This window comes from Centroberyx affinis, unplaced genomic scaffold (assembly GCF_046629955.1).
Source record: "Centroberyx affinis isolate AG114_WGS23_722 - 3 ecotype Tasmania unplaced genomic scaffold, CSIRO-AGI_Caff_v1 ptg003726l_1, whole genome shotgun sequence".
Taxonomy (NCBI): Eukaryota; Metazoa; Chordata; class Actinopteri; order Beryciformes; family Berycidae; genus Centroberyx; species Centroberyx affinis.
Genome location: NW_027281606.1, coordinates 1 through 16,475, shown reverse-complemented (window position 1 = coordinate 16,475; position 16,475 = coordinate 1). Strand labels below are relative to the sequence as shown.

General features: G+C 40.3%; 2 protein-coding genes across 2 annotated transcripts; one reads left to right on the top strand and one right to left on the bottom strand.

Moving 5' to 3' along the window:
• Positions 1-427: 427 nt before the first annotated feature.
• LOC139662188 (dihydrolipoyllysine-residue succinyltransferase component of 2-oxoglutarate dehydrogenase complex, mitochondrial-like) lies at positions 428-8,928 on the bottom strand. Its single transcript, XM_071540819.1, has 15 exons — positions 8,801-8,928; positions 6,190-6,223; positions 5,810-5,852; positions 5,419-5,483; positions 5,238-5,312; positions 5,056-5,111; positions 4,837-4,945; positions 4,405-4,557; positions 4,098-4,177; positions 3,834-3,931; positions 3,318-3,448; positions 3,023-3,096; positions 2,771-2,854; positions 2,382-2,549; positions 428-1,877 (listed from the first exon to the last, which is right to left on the bottom strand). Exons 1-15 carry the CDS (start codon positions 8,861-8,863, stop codon positions 1,743-1,745), a joined length of 1,368 nt encoding a protein of 455 aa, XP_071396920.1. The 5' UTR covers positions 8,864-8,928; the 3' UTR covers positions 428-1,742.
• Positions 8,929-10,195: 1,267 nt separating this feature from the next.
• LOC139662184 (prospero homeobox protein 1-like) lies at positions 10,196-15,521 on the top strand. Its single transcript, XM_071540813.1, has 4 exons — positions 10,196-11,635; positions 12,223-12,324; positions 13,010-13,204; positions 15,354-15,521. Exons 1-4 carry the CDS (start codon positions 10,196-10,198, stop codon positions 15,519-15,521), a joined length of 1,905 nt encoding a protein of 634 aa, XP_071396914.1.
• The last annotated feature ends 954 nt before the right edge of the window (positions 15,522-16,475 follow it).

Genomic DNA, 16,475 nt, shown 5'->3' with positions numbered 1-16,475 from the left:
GGCGCTCCTCAAGAGCCGAGCGCCAGGCTCGCTAATGAGGCTTTGAAGATCCATCTTTGGCACAGAATTCATCTGCAATTGGCCCAGCAGAGAATTCAGGAGCAAAATAGATTTGGCACGGGATAAAATGCTTCAGCCAAGATTAACCATGAAGATGTTCCCTGCTTGATCTTTATGCTTTCTATTGTGCCATTTTGGGCTATTTGAAAGGGGCTATTTTGCAGCTCTTTTCAAAAAGATGATGGTGCCAGTTCTTAATAGATGCCAGTCAAGGAGAAATACGGTCAACAGTTTCTCTGATGCAGACTAAGCTTAACACTACAGTCATTGTCGGATTTTGGGAGTAAAAGACCAGACCAATGGCAAATACAGAATATATACACAATGTTCAAAAAGGAAACGGTCAATGCGAGTCTAAGTACATAAAACTCTGAGATGTTTAATGTTTAAAACTGTTTTCTTTAAATAGATACAAGTATTTTATATAGGGTAGCACAATGAGAATCTGTTCCCCAGACACTGGAGAGCTCATGAGAAAACCCTGCTGCCAAATTGTGCGTCTTCAACACTACTCCCAACATGAAATGCTGCCTATGTAGTTGTTTATACAATATATATATATAAAAAAAAAAACATCCTGAAAGGAATAGTGTCTGGTTTTGCATGGTTTCTGCTCATGAACTGTGAATTCATGTAGGAGGAAGTGCGTTCTGTTCTACTTAAAGCCCATACAATATTTTGATCAACATTCATCAACAGATTTGAGATTTGGACCTTTGTTGGACTCGACTCAAAAACAGGGGATGTTGTAGGAAAGAGAAAAAAAAACAGGACAGGCAGTACGGCTGAGCTGACTCCAACACATGCTCATCAAATGGTTTACATGGATTTAAAGGCATGGAGCTGCTATCCGGATGTTGCTGGTTTCCACTAACAGTTCAGCTAGGTTCCAGTGTCACTCAAATCCTACCCCAGGCAACATTGTTGCGATTATTTTTTGCAGCTTGTTGCCAGCAACGACGACTAGCGATAGTTTCAAATAAACTAAGGAATTCTTTCAATCCTTTGTTAACATTAAAACATCTTGAACTGGTTTGAGCGAGCTCCACTTGGCTCCACTTGAAAAAGCGCCTCAGGAGTCCTAACCGATGAGCAGAAATGCCGAGTCAGACAGTCAACTCTACTGCCTGGAAAAGACATTTTGTTTTACGATTACACAGCTGAGACAAGAGTATAGTGAGGTGTCAATCTAATGCTTCATATGTCCAACTTAAGAGCACATGGGAATCATTACACAACACTTGCTAGCTTCAACATGTTCAGCCTGTGTGCATGCCAGTTAGAGTTTCCATTTCTTATCTATGTTGAGGATTTAAATTGTGACTTGTTTCTTTGTGCAATTGTTACAAGACAATTATTGATACAGAGAGCACAGGATTCAAAAAGAACAAAATGCTTGTTTAAACTTTCCAATCCAATATTGAAATTAGAGTAAATTTTTGCCAAAGCCCATATTAAACCTATTCCTGTAATCATGGATTTTTCATGTTACAATCAAGCACCCTTTACTCAAGCTTCATGAGTGTTGGAGCCCAACCTTAATTTCCCCCTGCAGTCTCGTCCAATTGAACACTTAAAAAGAAGACAATGGTTTATAGGCGATTTTGTGCGATGTTTTTGGAGGGGGGTTCATGTTATGCAGGTGAGCTATCTCTAAATACAGCATAGTGGTGAAAGGGAAATCACATGTCCAGCAGCAGCACCCGTGGGTCTTCCACCACGGCTTTGATCTTGCGCAAGAAGGTGACCGCTTCTCTGCCGTCGACGAGTCGGTGGTCGTACGTCAGCGCCACGTACATCATGGGCCGGATCTCAACCTGCCAAAGCAAAAAGCCTTGTGTGTTACGGTTTACTCGCATACAAGTAGATCAGATCTGGATCAAAGAGTAGTTGCAAATTATTTGTAGTGTCTGTTTTAAACCATGACAACAACAGGGTTTACCACATCAGGACAATTCAGATAGTGTCACATAAGATATCAATCACAAAGAAAGTATACTAAACTGACTTCTAATAAGTCTTGCATTTCTAACGTTCATTGTATTGTACTATGTGGCAAACTCCGTACTGTTTTTGTACTCCAAGCAGGTTAAAACAAAACACTAAGCATTTGTTTATGCAAACACTACTTGCAAAATACCAGGTCTATGGTGAATACAAAGAGAACATCAATACAGTGAAGAAAAGTTTCACTTCTTGCACAGTTACAGTTATTAAGCTTGTAGGGCAGTATGCATTAAATGAATGAATCTATTTTTTAACAAAGCACAAGATACTAATTGTTTCACCATCTGTATCTCGGGATACAATTCATGACTCACCTTGCCATTGATGGCCACAGGTCGGTCGAAGATGCCGTGCATGCCGAGGATGGCGGACTGCGGCGGGTTGATGATGGGCGTTCCAAACATGGAGCCAAACACTCCGCCGTTGCTGATGGTGAAGGTTCCGCCATCCATATCCTCAACAGCCAGCTCGTTTTTACGAGCCTGAGACACACAACACAATCAATCCACTTATTTTCTCATGACTTCCATGATGAAGAAGGTAAAATAATAAGACATATAATAGATTTTTTTTCTAAATTACGTTGAGGTCGAGGTTGACATCAATATCAGGGACGCAATTCTAACCACAACGGAAATTTAAAAACCATATACAATAATCTTAGGCGGTCACTGTGTCCAAACATTTGCACAAAGCTTTTTACCTTTTCTCCCAGTGCACTAATGGTTTTCTCAATGTCAGCAAAGTTCATGGTCTCAGCATTGCGGATCACTGGTACAACAAGTCCCTAACAGAGGTTATAGAAAGAAAATATGAGAATGGCTACACACATACCAGACAAGTATCTTAGATGCCAATTTAGGCATTAGAGTGCTACATCCAACATTTACCAGCAATTGCTTTTTAAAACACATAAAACTTTAAAAAAAGGTTTTGTAGATCCAAGAAGTCATACCTTTGGAGTTGCCACAGCCACACTAATGTCTACGTAATCCCTGTAGACGATCTCTTTGGTTGTATCATCAATAACTGAGGGAAGAAATAACTTAAAATTAATAAATGTAACATCTAGTTAAAGATTTTTTCCTGACAAAGTAGAATATAAGATAAAAAATTAAATGTTTCAAAGCAATGCAACAATGTAATTAGGGAATAAAGCTCCTTTGTGGCTTAAGAAAGCTACATGACATTACTTAAGCTGGTTGACCTCTAAATAAAAACAGTGGAAGTCATTTCTTATGCCGTCTTACCCGCATTAACAGCCGGCTGGTCAGTCAGAGCGTGCGCTGCCGCCTTCACAAACGCTGACATAAAACCCAGCTTCATGTTGTGCTTCTTTAAGAAAGCATCCTTGTGGATTTTCCTCATCTCCTGGATGTTGCTGAAGCAAAATTGAGGATATATCAATGAGTTTGTTTAGCAAAAAACACATTAGTCAATGAATCCCTTGTGTGATACTGATCTTATGGTTATATCTTGATAGCGACATGCAAATCTTGCAAGCACCACTGCCATGAAATGTGAATCAAGTTCTTCTGCATTAAGACTTGCAGCCCTAACTGGCGAGGGTCTAGACCAGCACACACACACACACACACACACACACACACACACACACACACACACACACACACACACACACACACACACACACACACACACACACACACACACACACACACACACACACACACACACACACACACACACACACACACACACACGAGACAGTTGTATTCACTGATTTTAGAGATACTGTGGCTGACCTCATGTCCACCTCGTTGAAGGTGGTCAGCATGGCGCAGGTGTTCTGAGCCTCCTTCAGCCTCTGGGCGATCCTCAACCTCATGCGGTTCATCTTCACCTGAATAGGAAGAAAGGAATTAAATACATGTGAGTGAAAATACTAGATGACACTGATACATCCTTCTCTCCTTTAAGTGGTATATATTTTAGGTTGAAGAAGAAGAAGAATAAAACCATGCAGCATAATAAGGTCCTTGTTTGAGCATTGCTTGCATGTGCGTTACCCTGTTCTCTGCTCTGACTCCTGCTGGTGAAGGGGCAGCAGCCGGAGCTGGAGCTGCAGCAGTGGGCTTGATAGCAGAAACTATAAGGAGAGAGAGGGATTGACACAAGATGAGCTCAAGAAATTTCTCAAAAAATGAAACAAAACATCTATAATAAAACATGGGTTAACAAGCTGTCATCAGAGCCAATAATAGTGCTAGTCAGCTGCTCAGATACTCAATTCTAGAAATATCTGTATAATGATCCTTAAATGATGCTACTTGTAGCAGAACTAAGTAGATTTGTGTGGCAGAGTGTGAAACACACCAGGTTTGGCTTGGGCAGCTTGTGCTGGCACTGGGGGCACTGGAGGCATGGTGGTAGGGACTGGGGTTGGAGGAGGTGGAGGTGGAGGAGGGGCTGCAGCAGCCGCAGCGGGGGCTTCTGCAGCCGGGGAAGGGGCAGCTTTGGCAGCACCAGCTGAGGAGACAGAAGGAAAGAAAGATAGATAGTCGTTCTGTTAGTCAGGTTTGCCATCAGTCTCTAGATTGTGTGCAGTAGTCGAGGGGGACACAATTGATTCCAACATTATAAGTATTCCTGAGATCCCATTAAATCTTGAATCCAGAATGTGACAGCAACTGGTGAGATCTATACAGAAACTTTGTATTACATACAATTTAATGAAATATAAAAACTTCTGGTATGTGCCTTTACTAGTTAGTTTACCGCACTGATACAAAGTAAACAAGTGCGCACCTCCTTTCCGGAGTTTGAAGAGGGGCGTTCCTCCCTCCACTCTCCCTCCATCGGGCACCAGCAGTTCCTCAATCACACCAGCGGCTGGAGCGGGTACTTGTACCGAGGTCTGGAGATACAAAACACAAACAATTTTAGCAGTTCAGCATCTAACATTTTCTTTTACTCTGTTAAAAAGTAAAAAGTTGTGTTCTTCATATTTAGATGATTTTTTCATACCTTGTCCGTCTCGATTTCGCACACCACTTCATCTTCTGTCACAGAGTCACCCACAGCTGAAGGAAAAACAATTAATGACCATTTATTTTACGTGCAGAAATACGATACAATCATCGTTTGGCTCAGTGTGGGACATTGGCATCTGTGAAATACTGATTACATTTTACTTCACTTTTACCAACCTTTTTCCCACCTGACGTCCCCCTCTGAAACAGATTCTGCAAACGCAGGAGTTTTGACAGTGACTACTTCGTCCCCTGTACAAAAACAAACACAAGAGTTAACTCAAGTTAAACATTAAACAAACAGTTGAGTTCAACTCATTATGTTGACAGTCGAGTATATATATGTTTTGGTACGTACTGTGAACAGCAGATGTCTTGAAGTATCGGATGTGGAAGACATTGGCTGATGACAGCGATTCACATCTAAAAAGACAAAAATATGTTTAAAAAAAAGGGCATTTATTTTTAGATATATGTAATAAGATGCAATTCTACAATACAAATTACTTTGTGAAAAAACATTATAATGGGCAGATCTCCCAATTTTTTATTCTTACTTTATATTTACAACACACCAAAGCAACATTAAGCCAATATTTGCTGCATAAGCCTATAGCTGAGCTTGTCATAAAAACATAAACAGGTAATACAGATCTTACACCAACAACACAGCATTGTGCTGAAGGGTTTCTAGATAATGAGGTTATTGTAGGGCATTCAAAGGTAACAGAATGGAGGAGAGCACTTACGGCTGAGAGTTCCTGTAAACAACCCGGTTGCACACGGAGAGGCCTTAAGGTGAAGATAAGAAGAGAGAGGAAAAACAAAGAAAATGAAAGAAAAGGGGTTGTTATTGGCTAGATGATAACAGAAGCAGCGACCAGTGAGGCTCTCGAGGGTCTGATATATATACGTGAGTGGAGTTCTGCAAAAGGTACGTCTAACCACTTGTGGGCTCCTCAGGCATCTCTGCCACTCAACAGGCATTATCCCATTCTGCGTAGGATGACCCATTTAAAGAGCGTGTTTATTCAAGAAAAACAAAGACAGCAGTCTTAGATGTTGCATTACTCCTGAGGTCCTCAACCCCAGCTGAAGGACTAGACTACTTAGTTAAAGGCGTACTTACCAGATGCACATCGTCGAACCAACACATTATTACCCTGAAAAGATTGGAAAGTACACAAATCAGTTTCATTCGCTCAGTTACCCATTCATTTATTTGTGTATTGTATATCAAAATACCAAGAATCACTATTGTTCTCAATGTAGGCAGGCTGTGACAGCCCTTCACTGGTAGCCTCTCAAACCACAGTAGCATGATTTAGATTAACTGTGCTTCCCCAACCAGATAAAACAGTTCTGATTAAAGACTCTGAAAACAGGTCGGCCGTCAAGGCTGAGCATTCAAATCATATCCTTATGTTTTTTTAGCTGAGAGACAATAAGGCTAAAAGACAAAATCTAGTGAGCCGCCATAAAGCGGAGTACCAGAGCTGTCACGGTTAGTTTTGTCCTCAACACGCAACCGAGTCATAAAATCTAGGGCCTGAGGTATAAAACTTCAAGAACATTAACCACTATGAAGCTGAATGTGCAAAAACACAAACATATGCATAAACACATTCATCCTTAGATTTCCAAATTGCTGTGCACACTCTCCCACTGTGCAATTTCTTGTTATGAATTAAACAGCAGATTGAAGCAGATTTGTGTGTACATGACTGATCTCAATATTTACACCCTGTTAACACACACGATTGGATAGAAACGGCTGTTGGAAGGCCCCATATTTGTCTACGTGGCATTTAGTGTTTCATTCAACTCATTCAGTCTTGCCAAGAAAATAGAAAAAAAAAAAAAAAAGCACCAAACAGTAAACCTAAGCAACCACAGCATAGCCAATTGTGAAGTTGAGCAGTGTTGACAAGGTTGACAATGGGCTCACAGAAAAAGATATCTGGAGGCATTTCCTCGCATTACTAAGTATGAATTAATGAAAATTTGCCAAAGAAGAAGCGATGGCAAAAGATGTAAAGTTTGCACAACATCAAGATCACTGCTAAATACACTTTCTATTAAGTCTGCCAGTCTTCCAACAGCGGCAAAGCAGTTACTGTATATCATTATGCTTGAATATAATGTGATTAGTAGCTTCACCCAAATCAATGGAAAATGTACACATATCTTGTAGAAATGCAGTGTAAGACACTCATGTCAAATCCCAAACTTTGTCTGGAAATAAGTACCTGCATGTATTACTTTTTATATGCACTGATTTTATATAAAGAGACAAATGCTAAGATCATCTATGGGCTGGACATGAACTACACTAGATCACTTTTTTACTCAAATGTGTGGTGATTAATCACACCCTTCTCCTTAATGGGAAAATGAGGAACTCTCAACTAACAAGGTTTAGTTAGACTTTCTAGACTTTTCAATGATCAGTTACACCACTTTTCAGTTATACCACTGGATTTTCTTCTTACTTTCGTTTTACACTGACAAAGGCTGGCCACTGTAAAGATTTTAATTACACTGATATGTTTATAGGACTTTTGAGGGTGGAGGCCCGAGCCACAGCACTGACAAGCTTAGGCTTCTTCACACTGTCTTTAGTCTGTTGTATTCACTAAGCCCACAAACTATGTTCTTACTGGCGAGCTGATGTTGACTGCCAGAGTAGGGTGGAGTTGTCAGAAAGTGAGTCATAATATATAGCAGAACACAGCATATACAGGCATGCACGCAAGATCTATTTGTGTTTCCACTGTCTATACCAGTGGTGTCCAATCATGTGCTATGGAGGGCCAAGAGTCTGCAGGTTTTCCTTCCAACCAACCACTACACTAGGTGATTTATGACCGAAACCAGTGTCAAATTGACTAGATATTTCGTATCTTTTCCTTACATTAAGTTTTTTAATGTGTTCCAGTAGACTCATTTCCTTAGAGCTTCTTGATGGATCCCAATGTCCTTGTGCTTATTTTCAAAGGTTGCATTATGCCATTACAGATTTCTCAAACAACCATGCAGCGAAAAACCAACTATGTTGGCAACATTACCACCTAAGCCTCTCTATGAGTTATGCAGAGGAATTGTGGGAAGGCACCTGATCTACTAGTCGGACAAGACAAGCATATTGCTATTGTGAGTTCCTGCTGAAAGTAATGACAAGGCAGCTGAACTTGAGGGCAAACCTTGCTCCTCACGGCACATTCATGTCTAACATGACATGGGCTATTTCTGGCTGTCAGGTCAGCTGCACACACCAAGCGCCGCCATAACATACTTACATTACTTTGTCAAGAAATTAAGGCTGCTCCATATGCTGTGAAGCCATTCATGGATAAAAAAAAATTGCACACTGATACGACAGACGGGGGCAGAGGTTAGTTTCAGAGCTAGTTAGGTTAGCTGCTCTGACCTGCTCGCTAAAGCTAACATTAGCTAGGCAGCTATGTCGGACATAACTATGTTGAAAATTTAATTTTAAATGAACATTTACATATTTTGACGATAGCCCCAAGTCTAATCGGATAGCATGCTCAGTTTCTTCAGAAAACTGCTCACTAGCTAACTTTGCGGGTGTCAGTGTGGCTCTGCCCTTGGTGGATGAGGCCTTGCTTGACATGAAGCTAAGTTAACGTCAGTTGCTCGCTGTGGCCTTGAACTACCCGGTCGAAACCCTTCAGAGCTCAAAGAACCGGGACATTTCAGTGACCTTTCCATCCTACCTGGCTTAGCGCGGACACCGAGCGGCCAAGCGTCCGGTAAAGACATCGGGATTGCGATAACATAGCTGACGTCTCTGTTGTTTGGCAGCGACCGAGGGAGCGGCTGAGAGGCTCGCGCTACTCCCGATACGTGGGCGGTCCGAGGCTCGTGAGGCCGAGTCACTCTGGGAGATACCACTGTGGCTGGCAGAGAGGGGGGCAGTCTGTACCATAATGAAATAAATTACTTTGCAGTTCCCTATTATTTACTGGCCATTCGTTATACTTCAAATTGACCAAAACTATGACTGGGGAGATATAAATAGTAGACTGAATTCTCTGATGATGAATATGTATTTTAAACGTAACAGGATTGTGCCATAGATTAAATAGAGTAGGGCTACTACTCAATGAATTCAAAGTTTAGGAAATTTGCAATGAGCCACACTATTCTGAGCAAGTTCAGTTCAGTAGAAACTGGACAAACAAGTCAATTTTAAGAAAACATAGCATTAGATAAATATTTAATTCTTCAACCTTTTGTCTAATCTTTGGTTGTCTGGTACAAATAATGGATTCGGTGTAATTATGGGCCAAGCAAAGGGATGGGATAGGGTGGCAAATTTGACCACACCTCCTCGTTTCTGGTCCGGCTCAGTCGGGCTAGTAGAAATACTTGAGACGTCCTCTCCTCCAGCAAGCATCCGACCTGCAGGGTCTACTGCTCTCTCCGAAAAGCAACAGGTAGGGTGTCAGTTATTTATTTGCATGATGTCTTTGAATTCTGCATGTTATAGTTTCGTAAGGTGACAGCAAAATAGGCTACACGGTGTTTCTCTCAGTCTTTGACAATAGTTTGAGAATCTGATCTGAGAAACGGATACATGTAAACTGAAGAGACGCAACAAGAAAACTTGCAGGACAGACTAAAGCATTTCTTGGATATAGAAGGATGAGAAGAAATCAATTTCTTGCATTTTGAAGACTAGTTTCTTACAGTGGCTCTGTTATAGCTGTGCCAAGTAGGCTACATTTTCAAATGTAACTCAAATTAGTCACAAATACTCAATTGACACTTTAAATGTCTTACAGGTTAACCTTACATCTAGACAAGACATATTAGTATGATTTAACGGTTTAATAAAGTTCAAGTAGCATACATGTCAATTAAATCAATCCAAAATAAATAAGCAGTAGCCTATGAGAATTTAAAAAAGTATTTAATATTAGCAACAATTAACAATGAACCCTTTTGATAGAATGAATCTAAAACAACATTTTTCATTGTGACATCTCCAAGTACTTTGATTTTTGATTTATTACAATACTTATGCTATATAATGACGTTTAGTATTCTTTTTCACTGCTGTCTTTCTTAATTCAACAAGCATGAATTCAAGTCTTTGGGACAAAGGCATGTATTCCAGCAACATCTACCTTGACAGCTGCAGTGCAGAGCATCTCCCCTCTTTTCAACCTGATCCCACTCTGTCATCACATTCAGATGAATCAGGTATTTCTGTGCTGTTGCACAAAGACATTGGGAGCAATAGGATTCTACCGGAGAGCGCTTATTACAGCAGCAATGATATTGGTTCAAGTGTGATCAGTTCAAGCCAGGTGGAGCCCAGCAGCAGTCCGTCCACAGACGGCACCGTTGGACCTTTGTCCACAAGACGGCACTTATCCCCCGCAGCCAATTCTTGCGCTCCCCATGACTGGACCCTGAATAGTGGCCATCAGGCAAAGCGTGCCAGAGTGGAAAACATCATCAAAGGCATGACAGGCTCCCCTGGTATGCATTTCACAGATGTGGCGGCGGCAGCGGGTCAGCATGAGGAATCAGACAGCGTGCGGGAAAACCAAAGGACACAGGACCTGCCTCTCCATCAGGACCACATGCAGAGAAGTGGAGCTGGTGGCACCAGTCACAGGAGTCAAGAGAACCAGACAACAAGGAGGCAGATTCAAAGCGGGCATCAGCCACTCAGACAACTCCGGACAAGGTTTACCCATGTGGACGTGGTAAATGAAGCTGAAGAGGTCAGTAGGGAAAGTTTTGTGGAGGAAAATGATCCCACCTGGAGCGATTCTCCCAGCATATCTCCAAGAGATACGTTTACAGATCCATCCAATGAGTTTGAGAGCACCTCAAGTAGAAAATACCAAGGGTGGAAAAAGGTGAAGCTGATGAACTACTTCCAATCCAAACCTGACAAAATAAAGTTGATGGCAGATATTTTAAAGTACGAACTGTCAAGAGCTGTCAGTATGAGCGTTGACTCTATTTTCAAAAGCATGCCGCTTTTACAGGGGCCGCCAAATGATAAGGGGAGTGTAGACACTGATAATATGTCTCTTCTTAATCTTAATCAGAAGAACAATAAATCAAGACTCCCATGTTGTGAGAGAGCAGAGGTCCAAGTCCCAGATGTTCAAACGGAAGCGCTTTCTCTGGTTGTGCAAAAGCCTCCACAGGCCAGATGTGGTGCGGTTAACCTCCAGCCCAAAACAAGACCTCACCATTGTCCAAAGCCTCCGTTCCCCTTCGGTCATCACATTGCTCTTCATGAAGATCGGGCGTCAGAGAATATTCATAACGGCGGCCATCAGAACGCCCTCAGATGCTTCCAAGATGGATATCCTGGAGTTGATCAAGCAAAGTTGGAGAGATTCGATGCATCTTGGAACCCGGTCAAAGTGAGATCCAAAGTCAACTCCAGATCTGTCAGAAGTCCCCAGACTCATCCTGTGTCGGTGGATCCCATGCTTTTGGAAAGCCTGTGTCTCCCTCATGTCAAGATCGAGTCAGATGGCCTGCAGACTATGGTGAAGAATAACTTGTACGTGCTGAATGTATCCTTTAGAAGTTTTCTAATCAAAACATTGTTGTATAAAATGCTTGACTAATATTTGACCGCTTAATCAATTGTATTCTGACTTTCACATGTACCTTTAAGATGAGTGAACAGCAAAATGCTAGGGCTCGAAACGGTCTGATATTTCTTTCATAAAAGAACTGTCTGTAGCTTTTGAAGCAATTGTCTTTAGATACCAGTATTATTATACCTCACAAGACAACTTCTACCTCTGCTTCTTTGAGGTTCAAGTGCCAAATAACAAACTGGCATGTGCTCACAAACCTTCTCATCACCCCAGGTATCTGCTATAAAATGAGTCTGTTCATCAACACCAATTTTCCCTGTCTTTTCTAAAGAGGGCAATAACTTTGCGACTTGGTTTGGCCTAGAGACTCCAATAAGTGCCTCCTTTGATCTTGTGAGCTCTGAAGAAAATTGCAATCTCTCCCTCTATCTTGAGTCGTAATGATTGCCGGGAGAGAAAATGTTTCCAAAGAATGCTGGGCTTTCTAAAAGAGAAAGGTCATGCTGTTTCTTATGTGTAAGATGTGTGTATTGTGTCCTTAATACTGGTGCATTTAGGAGGGTCTGACCACAAATCATCTGAAGAAAGCGAAGCTCATGTTCTTCTACACTCGCTACCCCAGCTCACTAGTGCTGAAAACCTTTTTCCATGATGTGCAGGTGAGGAGGTTTTGTAGAGATGCAACAAAATTGTTGTGTACATTTGTGTCATTTTAAGTGACAGGATAGAAAGCATGAAAACTTGATGAATCTTGGCTAATCACAACACTACATGTTTATAGCATTCATCAAAATCTTGGAAAAGTTATTCTGCATATGCAGCAATGCATATTGCTGCTGTCGTGAAATCCCATAATTCATAAATTACTTCAAAGCTTTCATGATCCTTAATGTGCCGGACAGGTTCTATCACCCTAGGGTCCATGAAAACAATTTCAAACCAATTGTGTGTTTTCAAAAATGTATCATTGTGAAAGAATCAATTCCTGAAAAATTTACTTATGATATGATATGATGTTTCTGAGCGACAACAGCAATATAATTCAACAACTAGAGATTAGGATTACCAAAATTACACCATCTTGAGTATTGCATGTCTGTAAAATACAGAGGTGTAAAAATGACAATACAATGATGTGGTAAAAAACTTTATTGCCATTTTATTTTCATCACATTGAAAACATTTTACACTGTAAACCACACTTTAAGTACATAACAGTTAATCTCTCACACAGACAAAACATTAAACATTACAACAATCCTAAAAATTAGCTCCAAGATGCAGTGACTCGTTACCTTCAGACATCGCAGCAACTCACTTACCCTTGTTCTGTTTCGTTCCCAGTTCACGCGCTGCATCACCTCCCAGCTGATCAAGTGGTTCAGTAACTTCAGGGAGTTCTACTACATCCAGATGGAGAAGTTCGCCCGCCATGCCATCCTGGAAGGAGCGGCCGATGTGACGGATCTGACTGTGGGAAGAGAATCGGAACTTTTTAGAGCTCTCAACATGCACTACAACAAGGCCAACGACTTCCAGGTGAAGTACAAGGGAAATCACCAAGTAATTTTATACACTGATATACACTGAATGGACAAAATATTGGGGACATCTTCCTGATATTGAGCTGCACAATCCACTTCTCAATTGTCTCAAAGCTGAAAAATCCTTCTCTAACATGTTTGCTGCTCTTTATCTGCATCTCCTCCGTTGTGATTGGTTTAGATTTAATAAGGGAAATCAATAAGGGATAATGGATTTGACCTGCATTCACCTCATTAGTGTACTTCATGAAAAGAGTAAGTGTCCCTGATATTTTGTACATTCAGTGTACATTCCCACATGATACAAAACTTTTTTTTTTTTACTGCAAGTCCAGTGAAAAAGACTTCAACAAAAGGCCTTTTGCTGTACAGGAAGAGGTCTTGCAGTTATGTTGTATTTGGCACGATAGGGAAACACCGACAGATAATTCCAAGATGATGGATAAACAATACAAATTGAGTTGTGCTTGGTAGCCAGTGTTTTACATTTATTAGAGTTTCATCCATATACTAATAGTATTGAACCCACATTAACCAGGAAATGTGCAGTTTGTCATCTGTGCCTAAAAACATGTAGACCTTTATGCACCAAAACCTTCTTGGTTCTCACAGATTTATGATTTTAATCTCTTAACAAGTTAATAAGTCTATACTGTCTCTACTGTATTAGTGAAGATGACATACACTTTATTAGGAACACCTGCTTATTCATGCAATTATCCATTCAGCCAATCATGTGGCAGCAGTGCAATTCTCTTCAATTCCAAGATATTGCCTTAAAAATGTCAATTTTGTCCTAAAACACTGCATTTTGCTTGCGGAGACTGTCACATATTGCAGGGAAATTGTTGTTATTTTTAGGAACGAGAATTAAAATGATAAAAAATAGATTCTGAATTTCTGTTGCGGAGGTTTCAGTTGCATTGTCAAGCAAATGGCTAGTTAGAGGCAAGTTGAAAACTGTTTAATTGCAAGACTACATAGATAATAAATGTAATTTATGATAATCAGTTCCAGTTGCATTACAGTAAACGCAAGCTGGTAGGACCTCATTCTTTTAACACTGTTAAAATTTAAAATTAAATAAAACTGTTACAAACGGACAGTTCTTACAGCTTACCTGGTAAAGTTGATTACATTCTTCTGGTGTCCCAGGTCTCATTCAGCCCCTGATAATACACCAGGTGAACATAATTAACTACCAGGTAAAATAGAAAAACAGCAGGCCTGTGGTACAGGATTGAGAACCACTGGCATAAAGAATGGGGGAAAAAAATACAAAGATGATGGCAGTGCTCAGAGTTGTTCTCTGGGGGTACAGGCACCCTCTCTGTTAGGGATCAGAGAGCAACACTGTCAAATGCATCTCATTTAGGTGTAAAAGCAGAAACACACATTGCCTGTCACAAAACTTAAGTCTCATTCATTCACTGCATCTCATTTTCTTGGTATGCCTCTGTTGTCTGATTTTATGATAATCTTATTAATGTATGCAAATTCTTAAATTGAGTGGTATTCCCCTACATGTTCCAGGAGGATCTCTCTGGTCATGTGATCAGACCAGTGAATCCAGTTCAGTACCACTATTGTGAGAAGTTTAATAAAAATGGGCCAGATGCTGTTAGAGCGTCTACATGGGGGAGACATGTTGGCAATTGGAGAGTTACTACACTTAAAACACACTTTTTGTCTCCTGAAGACTCCCAATCAGAGTGTACTAAAGTGATCTTTACATTATGTGCATCGCTTACCAGCTCCAACAGTCAATTAATCCAACAATATCACCCTGGAAGAAATTAAATTTCTGTGGATGCTCTGTATTACAGTACTTGAATTCCTAGAAAAAACACAACTGCAGTTTCATGAAAGCGTAATAGAGCAAAGAAAGGTGAAGACAGTAGGTCAGACTATAATTTTGATTATTGGTTTTATTTGATTCTCACCTGAGAATAGTTAAGTCCCTCTGTTAAGTTTCTACTCATGACTTACCTTAAACGGACATGCACAATTAGTAATATCAGAAATATATTGTAAACCTACCCACTTCTCTTTTTCTGTCACACAAACACACACACAGAATCTTTAGAGCATTAGAGTATCAACAGCTAGTTTATAAGGCCTTATGTATTTTTTTTTTTTGACAGGTCCCTGACAGATTCCTTGAAGTTGCTGAGATTACACTGAGAGAATTTTACATTGCTATTTCGATGGGCAAAGACCGTGATCCATCCTGGAAGAAGGCGATCTACAAGGTAATATGTAAACTGGACAGTGACGTACCAGCTGAATTCAAAAGTCACCACTCTGGATAAGAGTCATAACCTTTCACGTTCTGCATAATGCCTCGAGAGACGTACAGTACTGTGGATGTATTTAGGCCCTGATGAGCCAGCTACTGTATTATTTATTATGGATGATGAAGATATGCTGTACATCACATAGCTTACCTGAAAAGTAAAGTGGAGCCCATCTCCTATTTGTAATATCCAAAATAACTATTCCTGAGGACAATACTATTGCTAATCATGACATATGCTGGTGCAGTTGAACAGAATATGTATTTTTGCTATATCAAATAAATTAACAGCAATAATACACATTTTGTTTGATTGTAAATTTGATTTTAGTTTGGGATACGTCTTGAAGGCACAAAGGGCAACAGAGAATAGATGTTTTCTGTGTTTACAAGAGCATGTGCTCGTTAGTAAACACAAAACAAATGATGTCCACACCACATAAGAAAAAAGTTATTTAATATTCAGAAGAGCTGTTTTCTTACTGTTCATTCTGTAAGTATGTACATAACACAAATACCAATTTAACGATAAATGCATGATTTCAAAAAGAACAGAATGAATAATGCTAATATTCATAATATTTACACCATCTGTGCCACAACTCCACAAGCCCCTCACAGTCTGGTGTTGAGATGGGAACGTTTCTTTCTCTCCATACTTACCATGAAGATCCATCCAGCCCTTAAACAACACTATCCAGGAGCTAATCAAACATGGTCTTCATCAGCAGAGCTGTGTGTTCCAACATGATTCCTTGCTTTGTCTTCATTTATTCCAGTAACATTGCTGATAGGATACTCAATGCAGAAATTTCTGTTGTGCGCATTTCTGGAATCTTTGGTTCTGCAGTACAAAGTTAGCAAATGTTTTCCTTTTAAAAAGGGAATATACCTGTGTTTATATTGCCATATATTGTTGTACGTCACATACTGTCACCATGATAATCACATTCAGTAGGAGCAATTGATT